This window comes from Dermacentor andersoni, chromosome 1, assembly GCF_023375885.2.
Source record: "Dermacentor andersoni chromosome 1, qqDerAnde1_hic_scaffold, whole genome shotgun sequence".
Classification (NCBI taxonomy): Eukaryota; Metazoa; Arthropoda; class Arachnida; order Ixodida; family Ixodidae; genus Dermacentor; species Dermacentor andersoni.
In genome coordinates, this window is record NC_092814.1 from 330,110,036 (window position 1) to 330,129,706 (window position 19,671).

The following is a 19,671-nucleotide window of genomic DNA, read 5'->3' on the forward strand; positions in this document are numbered from 1 at the left end:
TATGTAGTACTGGGTTGCACATAGATGCCACAATGGCTACAAAAACACCGCCTGGAAGCTGACAAAGGTGGAATGTTATCGATTTCCCTAGAAGTTATACGAAGCTGATTGCAGCTGTCCGACATATGCAAAGTAAACAAACACGTCTTTTCTTCGCATGTTTTCTTCTGTTTGCTCTTCAAGACATTATTAGGACATAGTCGTGCATGTCCCTTTCGTTTTCGTTTATTTTAAGGGTGGGCGAATATTGAAAGTTTCATATACAAATAGAATATTACAAACTAAATACTTATATTTAAAAAGGAACTATTTTGTATCTTCAAGCACTTGAAACGGACCAAATATTTTGCAACAACCAACTGTTTTGTTAGTCTTCCCCATCTGCTAAACGAAGTACCATATTTACTCGCATAATGATCGCAGCCCTGAATTTTGTCATCAAAATTCTGATTTTTTTTCTTTCCCGTGTAATGATCGCACCCTGAACTTGTTGCAGCGATATGTCGTGTGCCAAGTCTAGCTAATGATGATCGTGCTTACCATCTGTTGAATGCTATGCGAACGACTCTTGAAGACATACCAAGCGGTCTGCACGCACCCAACATTCTTAAACAGATGTCCCATTTCATTCCTTTCATCACTTTCCGCACTTCCATGAGAAAAAAAAGCTACAACCAAACTTGCCTCGGCTTTATTATTTGTAGACTTCTAATGGTTTTGGTCAACAACAACAACATAAAGGGCGCCTTTCGATTCTTCTCATCTGCACTCGTGGGCACGAAACAAATCGCGAGCGGCAACGATAGTGGCCACGTTTACACTGATATGTTAGAAGTGTACCCTATTCATACAACGACGCTTGTAACGCAGCTAAGATATTCGCCCACCTATAGCGAAAACGTGCCGTATTAGGATAGCAGTCAACACAAATGCCGCAGTTTCCGCAGCATGCCCGCCATGTTTCTATGTCACTGGCAGCTAAGTGCGCCCATCTCTGTTTCTGTCATCTCAAAGTGGACATGGCTATGTTATTGTCGCAAACTTGCCGATATTAACGATATTATTCATTACTGGTACGGAAGAAACTGTTTCAATGCGCGTAATATACTCACAAGAAGAAAAATAATTGCGTTCGGCGTATTCGGCTTGGTCTGCCGCCATTTTTGTTTTGGTGTCCCGCACTGACAGCAGCAGCCGCCTGCTTGTCATCCCGCAGCAAATGCAGGATGAAAAAAGAAAATGTTTCTTTTCGTGGGAAATTTAACCCGCGTAATGATCGAACCCTTGAATTTGCATAAATTTTTTTTTACAATAAAGTGCGATCATTATGCAAGTAAATACGGTATCTCAAATTATCAGAAGTGAAACAACGACAAACATAGTCGAAGGAATGCAGGAACAATGGACAATTGAAGTTTTGTTTTCGATTTTGCGGCATTAAGCCTACATGACCACCTGTGAGTGTTGCTTGCAGTCTGTCATTTAATGTTTTCGGCTGTATAGTCATGTAGCATTTTTATCTTTTATGCTACGACCAAAGATGTTTTTCTTGTAAGTGGTTCTTTTACATGTCTTTATGGCACACAAATCCTTCAGCAGTGTACTTTTTTTTTTTTTACTACAACTTGATTTTTTGGAAACCATTTATTTAGTGTATTTCTAAAGCTTCACTCCATACAGCTGCCAGTCATTAAAGCTTCTTTTCAACCAGACTCTAAAGATGTTGAGACGTAATTTGTGCAGTTTTTAATGAGCACAGTTTTTAATGGTGAGCTGCTGCCTCTCTCTCTCTTTTTCTATTCAGTACTGGCATGGTAAATACACATGCAGAAATAAATATTCCTGCTGTAAACCCATATATGCATCTGCAGTTCGCTATTCGATTCGATATTCAATACTTAGCATTCAATACTTGCTGTACTATTCGTATTCGATTCGTACACGAAAAGTGCTTGTGGTATTCGCCCACCTTACGCTAGTGAACATGCAACGTATTGAAATTCAAGCCATTTCATGCAGGCGCACTAAGCAAAAAGCGGAGCACTTTATCTGCAGAGCACTTTATCTGCCTTTGTTGACGGCCTAATCTGATGGCGGGAGCTCGCTTTTAAGCTAGGCCACTATTCACAAAAGTTACTTATGCTAGAATTGCTCGTAAGATAAAATTACAGCCAATCCGGATGCCTGATCTATCAATAGCGACAGCGGCCGGATGATGGCAATTAAAAAGCACTTATGAACGAGACAATTTGTGGATTCGGGCTGGGCCTGGGCAACCCATTTTTGGTTGATTGTCCAGCTGGGCAGACCACTTTCTGCTGGCGTCAAGCCCTGGGCTGCCAAACTGTGGCCTGTGCACATCTGTAGCCCCAGCCAATGCGTGAGCAGGCAATTTTTGGACCAATTTTCTTGCGAAAAAGGCAAGGGTTAGGATCAGGTAAATATGGTAACCATTCATTGTGACCTGCATTTTTGTTTAGAAATCTGCCGAAAACTGGCATTTTCAGCAGTAAATAATGACTCTTTGACACATTCGCTGTCCCCCAATGCAGACGTGCTGCAGCCATTTTGGCAACTATTGAGGCCAGACACGTGCATGCTGACATTATTGAATAAGTCAACTTCATGATCAAAAGAACAAAAGTTTTGGACCATAGAAATGCATGGGTGCCAGCCAGGACCTTCTGTAGAGATTGAATTAAACATACTAATTGTTGTACTTCATGCACACAGAATATTGGATATAGACCAACCTTAACAGCCTCGGCAGCCATCTTTGAAAGGCTCACAAACCACTGGACCTTTGGCAGATACTCTACAATGTCCTTGGACCGGCTGAAAAGAAAATTGGGCTTATTATAATGTATCAATCTCTTAAATTACACTTTTTGTTAATAATGTTACTGCTTATTCCTGTGAAAAACTCAATTAAATTTGCACACTAATTTTTCATAAAGTCAAAGTTAAGATGAAAGAGCTTTTTCACCACCTCTACAAAGCCATCTGCACGTGACATTCATCCCCTTCCTTCCTTCTATCGAAGCAGAGTGCCTCAGTCACAACGTTTTATTTTTTTACCCGCTTTTGTTACATGGCACATGGGTGGGAGCTGAAGCCATCCCAATCTGCATTTTTACTCAAGTGGCAGTGGTCCGTGCATGAAGAAGCTTTAATGGTAGAAAGTGCCCAAGCTAGAAAGTCTCCCCGAGACGCGAGCTATACATGGTCAGCTTGAGCAAAAAACCAAGTGGACACACCGTCATGCTCTGCCCAATCACCTTTTTAGCGGAGCAAAAGCAGCATTTTACCTTCTGCCGCTGGCATGAGCTTTGTGTGCATGCGCACTAGCACTCCCCATGAGCGGCTGTGTGACAGTTGCTGGGATACGATAGTCTGAGCGAAATGCCACCATAAGTGTTCAGCTAAAGCTCTGCACTGAGCTTGCACCTATATCAATGTCACAGCTTTGACCTAGCACACATATTTTACTGTAACTTAACAGTAACGCTGCAAGTGACTTATGCCTTGCGTCGGTGATGTTTCTGTAAAGGTATAAATGAATCTTGGTGTGTCATGATGCAGCCACACACTCGCTTTCAATGAACCTTGAAACCAGAAGTCACTGAAACTTGCAAACATAATTGGTTCCTTTATGCGAGCTTGCAGAAGGGAGACAATGGGGCTCATGGATTTCAATAATCTTTGCTTTCAATGGTCCAAGAAAGTGTGCATATGACTGTAATAAAACATGGACAGTGCTCAACAAGTAATTTAGTGGAATTCCCCTAGCACAAGTATTAAGAGACAGGAGCCTCGTTCAATCACAGTAGTTTGGAGAGTGTCAGGAGTACCTGCAAATGGGCACAACCATGGGGTTGTCCTTGGTGCCTCGGTAGAGCCCCTTTTTCTTCAGGGCCTCCAGGACCGCCTTTCGGGCTTCAAACCGCTTCATCCCCTATAACAAGCCCAGTATGGCATACTTTTTCACAAGTTGCAGCAATTAAAAACATTAACAAGTAGAATCTCAATATAGCAAACACAGAAACAATGAAATATTAAATATAACAAAGCAAGTTTATAATTTTTTTATATTAGCATGCAACAAATATATGCTTAACGAATGCCAAATATAATGAAGGTATTTTCATATCAAATCCGACTTCATTATAACATGGTTTGACTGCATAATGGTACTATGAGCCAATATAGTATTGTGCTTATGTACTTGATTCTAACAAGCACTTTTTTGGGGTGGGGGGAAGCAACTGACTAAAATTGAGATAGTACACATTAAAATCAAATCCTAAGGAAAGGCCCCACTAGCCCCATTCATCATCACTGGCATGAAGCCTGCCCAGCATAGAGTGAATCGGGCACGTCCTGCACGCATTTCTGCATGCTCAGTGCATCCTGTGTTGACAGATGTCACAATTTGCGCAAAGGCACTTATAACACTATTTCTATTTCGTACTTACAGCCTTTTATTTTCTGAGTAATAAAATATGCTCCCATTTATTACAATTATATGAATAAAGCAAAGCTTGCATGATGCAGAGCTCACCGAAAACTCTCCGCAGCCTGATGAGATGGTGCCGTCATCTTCAAACATTGAGATGATAGGAAGCTCATGGCGCATGGCAACATCATAATCATTGTGGTCATGCGCTGGAGTGATCTTCACTGCGCCTGCACAGCAGAGGTCACACACACACAGATTTGCAGTCGAAGTCAGATTGAGACAAAAACTCAAAAACCAATCAGAATCTTGCTACATTGCAATTTTTGGTGAACTGCAGTTGGTAGGTCAATGTTGAACTGAAACTCGCAGAACACTACATTATATATTACGTATTTACTGACATAATGATCACACTTTTTTCCCTAAAACATTTGTGCAAAATTGGGGGGTGCGCTCATTATGCTGGGTAAAATTTCGGGTGATTTTTTTTCTCGTGGCCACCTCTAAAACGTAAGAGACACATGGTATGGTGCGGCGTCCGACGCACCAGAACGGCAGCCACATCCGAGGCGTTTTGTCATGCTGTAGCACCAGATCAGATGCCTGGCATGCGCAGGCATCCGATTCAGCGCTGCACTACAATAAGATGCCTCGTTTCCAGTGGGTCGGATGCTGTATCAGAAGCCAAATCATGCCGCGTGCCTCCTACTTTTGTCACATGCAGGGCGTACAATTAGGTGCTATGGCACGGCAAAACGCCTTGAATCCGGCTGCCGTTCCAGCGCGTCAGATGCAGCATCACACACGCCGAATCGTACCGCATCTCCTACTTCACGGCAGTAACTTCGGCGTACAATCATTGTGCGAGGAAAAGAAAAAAAAAGCACTTATTGATTGGAAAAGGGGGGGGGGGGGGTGCACTCATGAGGTGGGTAAATTCAGTAAGTGTCAGTAACAAGAATGCATTGAACGAATGTATGACACTGCTTAAAGGTGTAACACTTTACAAGACATGGTGTTCCTTGACAGGCTATGGTACTCGGCTAACAAACAACAACCAAGCCATAGGCAACTAATCCTAAGGCTTCTCCTACTGACAGTAGTGGCATAACGCACAGACAACAGTTCCATGGCACCACATGCTATTGCTTATCTGAACGTACATACAGTAGAACCTCATTCATATGTTTTTAAAAAGAAAGAAAGAACACAAGAAAAAATTTACCAACCGGGAAAACATATGATCCGAAGTCACTACAAATTTAGCACACTTCACTGTCATCGCCATCTATGCAATGCTAAGTGTCATGTGAATTATTGCAGCACGATACACCAACGTATGCTGAGCTGGTGAGACTCATGCAGACTGAGACCGGCGATTTCGTTTTTGTGGCTCTGGCAAGCTTACATTCATGCTCCACGAATTTGGCCTGGGTCAGTTGCTTCTTCAGGCAGGGCATTCTGGCATTTTGTGCCCACTTCACCAGACTCGAGATGCCTCGAGTTGCGGTGCAAGATGCCGCGTGCATCAGGCGGGTAGGCCCAAGTGACCCTAGATGCACTTTGTTGTTTTCTATCACGTAGTGTTTTAATGCATTACGGCACTGTGTATGCAATTATGTACACCAAGATAGTGCAGAACAGCAAAAGCATCGTTGAAAATAATGATACCTAAAATGTGTTGCACACATCTTGAAACACATTTAATTGGAATAGTGCTGCTAGTTTGAATAGCATGTGCAAAACATTTCAGTACAACGAATGGGAAGGTGCACGGTTGCGTGTTGTTGCTCGGGTCAGTATGTCATTGTATGCAACAGGTTCACCTCTTTCATTGTTTTTACCAATATTTTGCATCAGGCATTATTCAAGTGGCTGCACAGAGAATTTTCAAGCCTGTTGGACATAAATAGTTCATGTTATTATTTTTGATGTTCCCGTAGTGAGTTTTCACATGGATACCACATTCTGTAAACTTCACTAAAATTCACTAAAGCATTGAAAATTCTTTATCTATTCTGCAGCTGTATTATTATTACGATTCTGAAGATTAAAAATGTGGTGAAATTAAGTTCTCATCAATCAACAAAATAATTCAACGTTTGAAAGGATTAAGACAGCGACGGGAAACCGAAACGAAATCAAGCTGGTGGACGACGCCAGAATGCAATGCTGCCAGAGCAAAACATGATGCTCACTTCGTGCCACCTGTAGCTGGGAACGGAGTGCATTTGAGTTATTGCCTATTGAAAGCGTGCTGTATGGTTCCAATGGCATTATGCCACATGTGCTATGGAACTGATAGGGTTGGTGAGAGCTGTGAATGCAATGTGCGATGACCCACAGAGGAAGATTTGCTGGTACCGGATGAAGAAACTTAGTGCGTGCTGGCATTTTCATGTGACATGGGCAGGCAAGTACAGTGAAACCTCGTAACTATGAATGCCACATTAACAAACTTTTCAGATCACTGAACTTTTCAGAAACCCCCTGCTGACTCCTTATACTTTCAATGTAAAAATATTTCAGTTGTATGAACTTTCAGAATAACAATCGTTATTCAGTTTCCCTGTGATGTTAACAATGTCTCAGTACTACGTACTAATATTCCGAAATCTGGGAATTCCTAGATTTCCGTGTATTCTTCACAGCAGCCGAAACAGTAAGCTAGCAGATGACAAGGCGCAGAGAGCGCACGTTACGGTGCATGGGTTCGGAAAACCTGAGACGGCGCCCGAGAAAGAAAGCTCGGGCAAGCGGAGGAGACGACGCATGTTCGACCAATACAAATATTCAACCATGACACTGGACAAGAAGGCCGGCATCATCAGGCTTATCGAGCAAGGACGGACCCAAGTCGATGTCGCAAAGCAGTTTAATATCTCCAAACAGACCTTGTCTGCTTACGTGAAAAACATAGAAAAGGTATTGTCTGCAGTTTGCCAGTCACACTGCAAAACTACAAAAAATGACCGGAAAGGACAACATCCGAAGCTTGAAGAGGCCCTGCAGCTGCGGTCTCCTGCATAATGCGCCTGGCCATTGTCTGCTTCGGCTCCTCCATCGCTGGCGCCCTCTGTGTGTTCCGCTTGCCATCGTCTATCTTTGCAGCCGTTCGCATTTTCTCCAAGTTTCTACCGTCCTTACGAGACGATTTTCAACCGTCTTTACGAGACCGTTGTTGCATTTAGCCTGCCGATTGTTGTGCAGTCGGCCACGATGTGCCTAAAGAAACTCAAGACGCTACACGCGTCCAGTGCAAGCAAGCGTTTTATGAAGCTCGCCCGCATGGAAAAGCTTGCTGCTCGCTCGCATGCCGATGATGATCACGCCAATGGTTCCTGTGGGGCAGCTTCTGCTTCATCTACGCAAAGCGTGGGCGTGTCGACGCTTCTAGCAACAAGACTCCTGCTCCACCGGCGCAAAAATTTGTCATGACGAGTGCGCCTGGTGTCTCGTGCTCATCGACAGCGGCTTCCACATCCTCTCTTTCATCTGCCTCGGACAGTGCGATACGTCATCCACTGTGCACTTGAAAACACATTTCCCGACGTGTGAGGAGAAAGAGGCGGCAGATAAAGAATGCGCTGCTGTGCAACGAGGACTTGGCGCTATGTCAACGATGGAGTGAAAATTTCAAGCAATGGAGCGCGATCCTGAAGCTGCCACCGCTAGTGAAGGCGAAAAATTTCTCTTTGTGCAAATGGATGCTTTGCGACTGAGATGAAGGTTCAAGGAGGCACCCAACTTGGACTTGCAACAAAGGTTTAGCTGCTATGTTTACATTGTGGAGTAGTTGCAAGCTCATGGAGTTCTGCTCATCAGGATGACTGAATAGCCTTTGACGTGAATATAAGAGCCATTGTGGCAACAAAACAGATAGGGAAGCGACAAACAGCCCTCAATGACTTTTGGACAGTGATGAACATGTCCCATCGTGGCCTGCATCATAAGACTTTTCAGAAGCACTTGAAGAAATTCAGGGAACCACAGACACTGTGCATAGACAAGTTCTATGCAGAATCTGCTTCTGCTGTGAAAACCACCTACAAGGAAATGGATCCATATTTCACCAGGGATATCACAGTAAACTTTAATGGAACATGGCACAAGCGTGGCCACACGTCCCATATTGTAGTTGCTGCAATAATTGAATATCGTACGGGCCTCATCTTGGACGCCATTGTTTTATTGAACCAGTGCCTTGGTTGCCAAGTAGGACCAAAGCCTGGAGACCCAGGCTACGCAAGCTGGCAGAAGGATCACGTGTGTCAGAAAAATGCTGACTGCAAGTCTGGGAGGATGGAGGTTGAGGCAGCTGTCATCCTTTTCTCACGTTCGGTGCCAAAGCACAACCTGCATTACACAACGCTCGTGTCTGACGGAGATAGTGCCACCTTCTCAGCCCTTGTGCAAGAAAATGTTTATGGACTGGTCCCCATTTTGAAAAAGGAATGCCTGAACCACGTCCAGAAGAGGATAGGGACAGCACTGCGCAACCTTGTGCAGAAAAGTGACAAGGCTTCAGGAGGGAAGGGCAGGCTGACAAAGGCCCTCATCGACAAGTTGACCGACTATTATGGCTGGGCCCTATGGAACAATTCCACCGATATGGCTGCAATGCAGCGTACAGTGATGGCATCGTACCACCACGTGACATCGACGGACGAGGATCCTCACCACGACTTGTGCCCTGAGGGTGCAGACTCGTGGTGTCGTCATAACGCCAGCAAGAGTGATGGTGTGCCACCTCCGAAGCATCAGTACAATCTTCCAAGCTATGTTGCAGAAGCACTGCTACCTGTTTATGAGCACCTCTCACAGGCTTTTCTTCTGCAACACTGCCTGGGAGCAAAGATGCAGAATGCATCAGAATCATTTCACTCCGTGTTGTGGCCCCTGATGCCCAAAGGGCAGCATGCGTTGCTGGTTGCTGTGGAGACAGCACTGCATGAGGCAGTTTTAAGATATAATGCTGGCTGCCACAGGGCCACCCAAGATCTATGTTCATCAGTGGGGCTAACACCTGGCCACCTGGCCGTTCAACAGGCAGCCGAGAAAGATTCTATGCGCTTGAAAAAGACCAAGAAGCGAGCACAAGAGAAGGTGGAAAGGCGGCAAAAGAAGAGTGTGCCTAGGTACACCTCCAGTTACGCTGCAGGGTCAATTTAGACCAATATATGTGCTCAAAACTTTCAAAGCTCATTTTCTCAAAATGACTTTTTTGGCTGGTGAGGCTGCTTGTTCCAGCCACACCTCTGTAACCACTCCACAGGTTTCCCGAAGTTTTTTTTTTTTATTGTGTATCTGAATAAATTTCTGAGGGCAAGACAAGCCCTTTTTTTATATATATTGTGTCTGTGATTTGTGATATTTAATCAAAATTTGATTGATAAAATCTTCATCACCAACACTAAATTCGGTGGTCTGCTCAAATTTTTCAGCAAGGAAATTTAAAAAAAAGGGCTCTGTCTTGCCCTGAGGTATCCATCTGGGAATCATTATAGTGAATTTCACAGCTGCAGCAATTTTTGAAAATTCTCCAGGCCTGGAATGAGAAAACCACGTGCACCATTCTGACCTATTGCTGCAACTTGAGAACCAGTGAACATAACTGCATGAAATTTTGCAGTTCTACTAATGCTTTTGCTACGAGTCTATCCTGAAAATTTCATTAAGATATCTCAATAAACAAAAAAGTTAGTATCCGAGGGTAGCCTCCCCCTTAACTGGGCCAAGTCGGCCACTCAGCCTTTCATGGTGCATTTTCTCAGCTACAGCATGCACCTTTTTCTGTTTGGAGGGCTCATGAGGTGGTGCTTTCAATGGGAGGTCATGATTACCCATCTCCAAATCCCTTTTCCAACTCCCAAAATTTGAGTGCAATTGCTTGTGCTCTGAGCTGTCTTCCTCATTCCCACATATGCCCATCTTGGGTGTTAACATGTGTGGTGCATGACTACATCACGCTATTGTTGCTGTACCACTGGGGTGCCTCCACTTTACACCCTGGCAATAAGAGGACTACCTAGTTTCTGAAAATACAGAGGTACTTAAAAGAAAATGTGACACTTTCATGAGGGGAGCCTCTCCTGCATTCATTACTTATCAATGTACTTGCAGGCGCATTAATCTATGAAAAACAATATTTTGAGGTTCTTACTCCTGCAATGTTTTTGCCATTCTGTCTGTATCCAAATGAAATGGTAGTATGTCTCTTACCCAGGCTAACCGATATGTAACCAATGGTGGGAAAGAGACAAACACACAGTCATCTACAACGGCTTTTTCCCACTCACCTGTGCCAAATTGCATGTCGACAAACTCATCAGTGACAATGGGGATCTCCCGATCACAGAAAGGGTGCACCACATATCTTCCATGCAAGTCAAAGTACCGTGGGTCATTTGGATGTACAGCCACGGCAGCGTCACCCAGCATGGTCTCAATTCGCGTTGTTGCCACCACCACTTCCTCGTCTGTTTCTGTGATAAATCAAATAAGGAGGAAATGGTCAAGGTATCGCAAGCAGTGTCGCCATATAATGTGTCCAGAAGGCATTATGTTCATTTGCACACCATCCGTTGCTTCAAGGAGAAAGAATAATTAGTATTTTAATGCTGCAGCAGCTATCACAAGTGTAATGAGCCAAAACCAGGTATAGATTAGAGATCCACTGCCCCTTACTCTCACTGTCCTGAGACTGAGCTCTGCGAGTCCCTTTGGATTCCACAATTAACTTTCTTGGTTTCTATGAGCATCTAAAATGATACTTGCACACCTACACTTCCATCCTTCTTTTCAATACTGTAGATCTACCAATCACTTGCTTACCTTGTATTTTTGTCACTAACATGTATGCTTTTAGGGGTGTGCGAATACTAGAATATCACCAAATAGAATCGAATCGAATAGTGAACGTAAAATAATTCAATTTGCGAATCTAATATCTATTACTCAATTTCTCAAATTTCTATATAATCGCTGTAGAGAGCCGTGCGGTGTGGCATGCTCCGCAGAGCCCCTTGTGCTCAATTCCACCCAACCGAGCGTTTCACTTCATTTTTGGTACAAAAGGAGCGCTGAGCACACCGCAGATAGGCCGCCCCAGCTGATGCAGTTACGGACTTTGTCACTGCAAGCGCACCCAGATGTCGGCCCGATGCAGAGATCACACATACATAGTGTGGCACCGCGTCGGCCGAGGCCGCCTTTTTCAGTACATGGTTCGGCCGGGTCAACAGGACCAATCAAAATGATAATGTGACGTGGACAGAGGGAACAGCAACAAAAGCAGCACATATTTTCTAAAGTTCAAAAGCATGTGCAAAGATTGGGATTATTAGCCGCCGACAGGCAAGCAGGTCATGCTGGACACTCGGCAACGAACTTCACGTCGCTTCAACAGCTGTCCATCTAACCCGCACACATTAGCTCAGGAACGATCACTGATGAGTCACCTTTACCACAGAACACTTATAATACTTAGCCTTTACCAATACATTAGCAGCAAGCATTCTGCAATGGCTTGTGCTCCGTTACCATGTCAGTAAGCGGCAAATTTTCGTCACGGCCACACTGCCTAGGCTATTATTAGCCCTAGTTGGCACTGCTTCTTTGGGCGTTGGTGACTAAAGTTGCGGTTTGGTGGCGAATCTGCGCAGATCTATTCACAGTAGCCGCGTGAGATTCAGAAAGCCAACAAACCACCTTGAAAACAATAACAGAAAACAGGGCCCCAAAAAAAAAAGACGAAACAACTGATTAAAACCACACAGCTCACTTAACCTCAACATGTGCTCAAGTCACATGCATTTTTCTGGTTTTTTGTGAATTCGTGGCTTTCAAAAATTCTATTTCTTTTTTTGATGAGCAAGCAAAGGCGTGCTCATACGTCCATCACTGACATGTATTTGATATGCCTCAATTATCTCCCTTTCTGTCTGGTCCTTCGACCGTGTGATAACTTTTCTGTGATGGAAGCACGGTTCACACATGCATGTTGCACAGTGCGCAGCTAAATTTCCGGGGTGTGAGATCTGGTTGCAAGAATAATTATGTTTCCTAAGCCTTTCATTGACACATCTTCCTATTTGGCCACTATAACTACCACCACAGGATAGAGGTATACTGCATACGACACAAATGGAACAATCAACAAACTTGTTTTGTTCATTGTTCAGAACTGCACTTCCATGACACAAAAGTTATCATACGGTCGAAGGGCCAGACAGAAAGGGAGATAAATGAGGTGTTTCAAATGCATGTCAGTGGTTGATGTGTCAACAGGGTGTCTACCAAGTTGACATTTCCAAATTCCCTGACTTTTCCCGGTTTTCCCTGGATGCTTTTGCACAATTCCCTGAGTGATGCAGAACTATGTGTTATGTCAAGACGGCCTGAAACCATATCGCCTGATGCTGTCACTCTCTGATGAGCATATAAAAAAAAAATTCTAAAAATACGATTTAATCCAATTTGAATACTAAGGAGTAGTGTTTATGTTATTCAAAAAGAGAATAGAAGGGAGGGGTTAAATGCACAGCAGATAAAATGTCTTTGAAAAGATTGCAAATGGAGTCGGACATTCTCAAATACAAATAAAAAGGAGATGCATACAGAAGCAAATATTTTTGGATATGAACTATTTCTATCAACTGATAGCAAGCTCAGTGGTATGAAGCCCGAACTTTGTGACAATTGAGATTCTCTCTCAACAGCTCATAAGTCAACCTTAACTGTCCTGACATACTCGCAGCCCGGGCACGACGCCTTAGTACTGTGTTTCACTGCTTTAAAGAGTTTATTTTGGTTTAGATGAGGGACACCTGCATCTTGGCATCAGCCAACAGTTTGTTTTTTGAGCTCAAGCTCCTTCAAAACGGCAGCAGCACGATTCCTCAATGCGTAGGTCCTTTCTGTTCTTGTCCTCCTCCCGCCACTCGTTCGCCCCACGGACAATTTGAAACATCCTCTTGGTCAGTTGCACAGTCCACGTCCGATTTTTCGAACTCCCTAGGGGCCGCAAAAAGGTCCGAAAAATCGGCGAGTGTGAAAAAATAAATGCATGTCATGTACTGGCCTTAGGGGCTCAAATCACCACAGGCACATTCGAAAACGCTCTGCAGGCCTGTAGGTACACGTATTAGGCATATCGGTGCTCATACTGTGACAGGAAATACCAGGTGCATGCGTGTATAATTAAGGAATACATACCGTGTCCCATGGCAATAGGCCCTTCCCACGCTTGCTATGCTTCACTGCAATACTTTTGTGTATGCTTCACCAAGTAACATTTCTGTATCGAGGCAAAGCTGACTTTCGGGAACCGGCATTATGCAACACACTGTGCTTTCCAAGCTTCTAAGCCAATCGCGAGGACCACAAAGAGTCCTTGCCATTGCTGACAGCAGCGAGTTCTTTCAATAAAAAAACACGGCACCCAACGGCAACATGCTTCATAGTGAACGTCGAAGCAGTTATGCCTAACGTTGCCGCAGTAGTGGCTGTGGCTGCCAGCGGATCTGTGTGCGAGAGCGCCGGTTCGAGGTGGTGAGGTAATCAAATGGTAGCGGTGGTGGCTTTGATTAATGCCGTTTCGGATCTGCGGTCACGGCAAAACGTCCGGAAAGTCGGACAGCGAATAGTTCTTGCGTCCGAAAATTTCAGATGTTCTGATACATTGACTCTATTGGGTACATGGTGGCGGTGCCGTGAAGCCGTCCAAATTATCGGGAATCCGGGAAGTCGGTCGTTGACTACACACTGGCAACTCCTCCAGCCGACGACAAGGCGTCAAAGACGATTCATTACGATTCCTGTCTGTACTCGAGCCAGCATTATCGCGACTTTCGACTTTTTCAGTAACATTACAGCTAATTTTCCCTGATAGAGCCACAAATTCCCTGAGTTTTCCCCGAGTTTTTCCAGACTACTCAAAATCCCTGAGAATTCCTGGTTTTCCCGGTCGGTAGACACCCTGGTGAGCACACCTTTGCTTGCTCTATCAAAAAAGAAATATAGAATTTTTGAAAGCCGCGAACCCACAAAAAACCAGAAAAATGCATGTGACAAGTACACATGTTCATGTTAAGAGAGCTGTGAGGTTCTAATCTGTTGTTTCCTTTTCTGGGGCCCTGTTTTCTGCTATTATCTTTCAAATTCTGTATATGAGGTGCATGGCGGAATGAAAATAAACCAGTTGTCAGTTCGCACATCACCCTGTCTGTCTGTCTTGTGTCTTCTTTCACCAGCCTTTCATAAAAACTTGACAGTGCACTCAGCTGTGAAGTCACACCAGCTAGCCCCTGTCGCAGCTTTACTGACTAGTTTTGTAAGACTGGTGTAACTATCCCTTTTTGAATTCTTGAAGGGATATTTAGATCAGTCTTACAAAACTAGTTAGTAAAGCTGCAACAGGGGCTAGTTGGTGTGACTTCACAAACAAATATCTGAAAAATATGTATACAGTTAAACGTAGCTATAATAAGTCAAAAGTTCGGGTCAGAATGTAATATACAGTGCGACCCTTGCACTAAAATGCAGTCGATTCTACTTGCAATAGACCCTGATAATCCGACAAAAAACATCTGTTTTATCCGAAGTCCATAATATCCGAAACGCCTCACTTCCGAAGCTTTCGTCGCAATGTCTACAACTTTATTGCAATGACTGAGTGACAAACCTCCAAAGTAAAAAACAAACAAGAAAAGCCGCAGTTTCGGCCGAAAGGCGAAGCATCGATTGCCAAATCGATGCAAGATAAGCGCAGCAGCCGCAGTGAGTGAATTGACCTTCGTGCTGTCTCTCGCTTCAACGCAAACTAAATGTCGGAAGTGCAGCGCATATGAAGCTACCAGCACTGGGCGCACTGTGTCTACGTCGCAGATCGCTTTGAAGATGAAGCCCGCGCGGGCGCGCACTTTGTTCACATCCCAGATCGCTTTAAAGATACAGCGCCTGCGCAGGTGCACACTTTGTCCACATCACGGATTGTTTTCAAGATATGGCGGCCACGCCGTAAGCAGCAGCCACCGGAGTAGAACCCCTCTCTCTCGTCTCCCCAACCCGTGCCTCACAAGCGAAAGCAGACAGCGCGTTTCCAGCCCCACCTTCCTCCCTCGCGCACGCGATACTGAGCTGCGATCGTCGGCTGATTCTCGCAAGTCAGTTGTCAGCCCGTGTCGACACGGCAAAAATCCGTTTTATATGCCAGATTTTGAAAAATTGCCGCTAATTTCGTCAGCTGCAGCCGATAGTCCATTGTAGCGCGGTCCGTTAAAAGGGAACTTCATTGCATTAATAAAATAGGTAGAATAAACTAAGGCCGAAATATGGTCCATTATATCCGAAAGTCTTGTACACGGGTCCGCTGTAACGAGTGTAGACTGTATATGGTAAATAAAAGTGCATGATGAAACAAACATATTTGCTCATGCTCACAGCCAAACAACCACCAAGTGGGGCCATCTTTCTTTTGATTTTCTAGGTTCAAATTTAATAAATTTCAAACTTCTTTAGCACCCCAAGAGTTCAAACTAACCCTTCACTGCATTCACACACACCTGAAGAAAACTCATCTAAGCTGTTGACAGCTCCAGTCAAAAACACAGTTTATCTTTATGCTTTTAACAAGTTGCTATAGTACTAATTAACACATTCAATGCAGCGTGGGTCACACCAGCTATTTCCCCTGTGCATACTGTGCAGGACTTTACTGTAGTTCACATGCGACAACTCTGCTAATAATCAATGGAGGGAAAAATTACTGTTGCTTATAATTGAATGCACTGAGGTACCACCTAGCAGGAGCTTGAAAAAGTTTCAAAGGAGCAAGACTATATGATGAATGCCTGGTAGCTATACAATGAACAGGGTGGACTTCAAAAAGCTTCAAAACGTGCCGCTGCAGTGAACAAGTTACGCATGGAGTTATGAGGCAGCCATAGTCAGTCACAAACATAAAACATTCACATGCACACTTCAGATGGATAGATCTGCACTGTAAGGGCCATGCACCAATGGCAGTGAGTTGAATGTATGAAAACATTCTGGGCCAGCAAGTGCATGCGATGCACACATGTACCGCAGTCCAGATCCCCTTAGCTCCAATTAGCAAATGGGAATGCACTGACCCGAATCCACCAGACGGTAGGCAAAGGAGATGAGCACACCAAACTCCACCTTGTCCTTATAGCCTGGCACAGGGAGCAGAGTGCGTCCAGGCAGCTCTTTTTTATCAACCTGTAGGCGCAAAAAAAATTAGCATCAAGAGATATGCAGACACTCATTACTTCATCAACTCCAGGATGCACACTTGCAAGGCTCTGGGCACCTACTAGCTGCAATGCATACACCTGCACATAGAGTGACAATTTGTACAGCTGCCCACATCAATCATGCTCAAGAAAGTAGAGAATGTTCTTTTCATATTTTCTTTCTGAAGTCTTACGTGCCAAAACCAAGATCCCTGATTATGAGGCGCGCTGTAGTGGGAATGTGCCGAGAGAAATGGGATACTTCCCAACAGTTATTCTAGCGATGTGGGAGCCCTCATTTGCATTAAAAGGATTTGCACTCAAGTGTGGCATCAAATTTAACACTACACCATGCAAAAGCGACAGCACCCCCGAGTGAATGGTCGCGAGTTTGCCCTATAGTCACAAGCGTGGGCCACCCTGGGCCAACTTCAAAACCACTTCACACAGATGAATACATCGAGGACGGTCTCAACCATGCAGTCACTAGTGAACAGGCACAGTTTTATTCTGAGGCAAAAATTCCATCATATTAATGATGGCTCAGTCAACCAATGGGCTGCTGAGTTGACTTTGGATTGCCCACTATAAATACTGTTGCCGTGATATAGATAGTATTCACACTAATGCTCACATACAGCAATTATAAAACAATGGTTATAATTACTGAACTGCAGTATCCCTTCAGCTTTATCACAAAGAGTGTAAGAAGCATTATTCTCCAGAATTATGATAAGCTGTTTCAAGTTCTCTCCCAACTCTGTTCATTGTAATTACATACTATGTAAACCAGTAAACAAGAGCTAAAGTAACAAATATAAACAAACAGCAGCAGCCACCTCTAAATTCATACGACAACTAGTATAGTGCTTTGAAGTGCCAGCTAACAATATGTACCAGTTTACAAATTGTAGCAGGGAACCAACATTCATGTGCTAGGTTATGGTTTGGCATGCAATTCAGAAGAAAAGAAAATAGAAGCAAGAAAATGTGAAAAAGCAATGATCAACACCAAATAAATTTTCGCCATTTTACCACAAGCTGTGTACTGTGCAGCCTCATGATGCCAGACATGAACATGAAAGTTTATATGCAAGATAGACTATGAAAAGAGAATTGTATGCCACTTTCCATCCCAGACTTAACCTTTGTGGTTGCTCACACAGTTCTGACCATTTGAACAGTATGAGCGTAATTCTCAAAAGTGGCAGTCCTCACTATCTGCCCATCACTTATATTCCTTATTAAATAAAAATGCAGACCAGTTCGCTATTAGAGTGGGCATGGCGAAATGGCTGCAACCATGCCGCTGACCAACAAATTTGTTCTTGTTATGCAGGTTTTTCTGCTGATGATCGCGGGTACAACAACTTCACGCGACGTGGGTCGAGGACACTTCGAGGTCAACAGAAGTCCCACATGACCGCAATCAAGATCATCACTCAAGCAAGGCACGCTGGACACACCCTTTCAAGATATATGCATTTCCGTGACGTCATGCACCACAGACAGTATAAAACCACGACCACAGGATTTCTTCACTAGTGGGCATGGCGAAACTGCTGCAACCATGCTGCTGACCAAGAAATTTGCTCTCATTATGCAGGTCAGTTGTTCTTTTTTTAAAGTTAGGTGCAGAGATGAGCTTTTCTTACTGGTTTTGCCTTGCCCAGGCATTTGTTTGAGTACTGCCTATGACTGTTACGTAGTTCTTACAATTTTGCTATGTGGCGATGTTGAATCCAACCCGGGAGCCACTACAGCTTAATTGCTTCAAAATGTTCTGAGGGGGCAAGCCGATATCCGTGCTGATGTTGTTGAGATGAAAATGAAGTCTAGCAAGTTTGAGCAACTCATTCGTGATCGCGACTCACGCCTACGATGACTAGAGCAACTTATGAAAGAATCGAAAGAAAACTCTCTGATAATTACAGCACTTCAATCATCGTCTGTGTCCCTTCAGAATATGGTGACTTTGCAAAGCAGAAAACTTGTTGACACGAAAATCGCAGTCGAAGCTCGAACGTTATTGTTCATGGCAGTTTTGAAGAGAGCGAAGAAAGTGACGCATCTTTAAGAAAAAGTGTTGTTAATGACGATTTTGAGGAAAAACTCGCAGTTAAATGCAAATATATAGCCCGTATTCACCGTCTTGGCCGCCATCAACGCCGCTGCCCAGTAATTGCCTATTTCTAAGATTACACTGAAAAACAAGCTGTCACTCAAAATGCGAGCAAGCTTAAAGGAACAAATATTTTCGTCCAAAACGACTACAGCCAGGAAACACTGCCCATGCATAAACTTCTTTGGGAGAGTGCTAGACATGATTGAGAGAATAAGAAGCGCGCATCTCTTATTCATGATAAGTAGAAAATTGATGGTACACTGTTTGCACGGGGCAACGCTAGGAACAAACATGTAGCACTACCGATACAACGGGGCTTCCCACGTTGACGTAATGCGCGTATGGAGACAAAACACTTAGGAATACTAAATTTCAATACTTGAAGCCTTGTAAATAAAGTAGGAAAGCTTAAACTGTTACTTCTTGAACATCACCCACATAAACAATAATCACCGAAACCTGGTTACACTAAAACGTTAGTGATTCGGTTCTATCTCCTCCAAACTATACTGTTTTCTGCTGAGATCTCCAAACTAGGGGTGGTGGCATAGCCATAGTCTTAAAAAACCCATTGTCTGGTGTTGTTATGAAACAAACATATGGCCATGAATGTTTGTTCCTACGGGTAAACTGCTGGGGAATTCTTTTAGTATTGTATGTGCTGCGTATAGACCCCCTTTGGTTTCTCCTGAATACATGTCCAAACTATGCGATCACATGGCATTGTTTACTAATAAAAAGGTTATACTCACTGGTGAAATTATTATTCCTTGCATTGATTGGCGTAACCCCGCTTCATTCTTTGATGTTGACACAACCCCATTATTGAA

General features: G+C 43.8%; 1 protein-coding gene and 1 pseudogene across 1 annotated transcript in view; one reads left to right on the top strand and one right to left on the bottom strand.

Annotated features, from left to right (window-relative positions):
* The window catches only part of ValRS (Valyl-tRNA synthetase), a 110,520-nt gene that overhangs the window by 60,370 nt on the left and 30,479 nt on the right, over positions 1-19,671 (bottom strand). The window contains exons 8-12 of the mRNA XM_050166785.3: positions 16,594-16,702; positions 10,759-10,944; positions 4,562-4,686; positions 3,852-3,955; positions 2,754-2,835 (exon numbers count right to left, since the gene is read on the bottom strand). Coding sequence (XP_050022742.1) covers positions 2,754-2,835; positions 3,852-3,955; positions 4,562-4,686; positions 10,759-10,944; positions 16,594-16,702 — 606 coding nt within the window. The remainder of the gene's footprint in view (positions 1-2,753; positions 2,836-3,851; positions 3,956-4,561; positions 4,687-10,758; positions 10,945-16,593; positions 16,703-19,671) is intronic.
* LOC140215503 (uncharacterized) lies at positions 5,383-9,941 on the top strand (annotated as a pseudogene).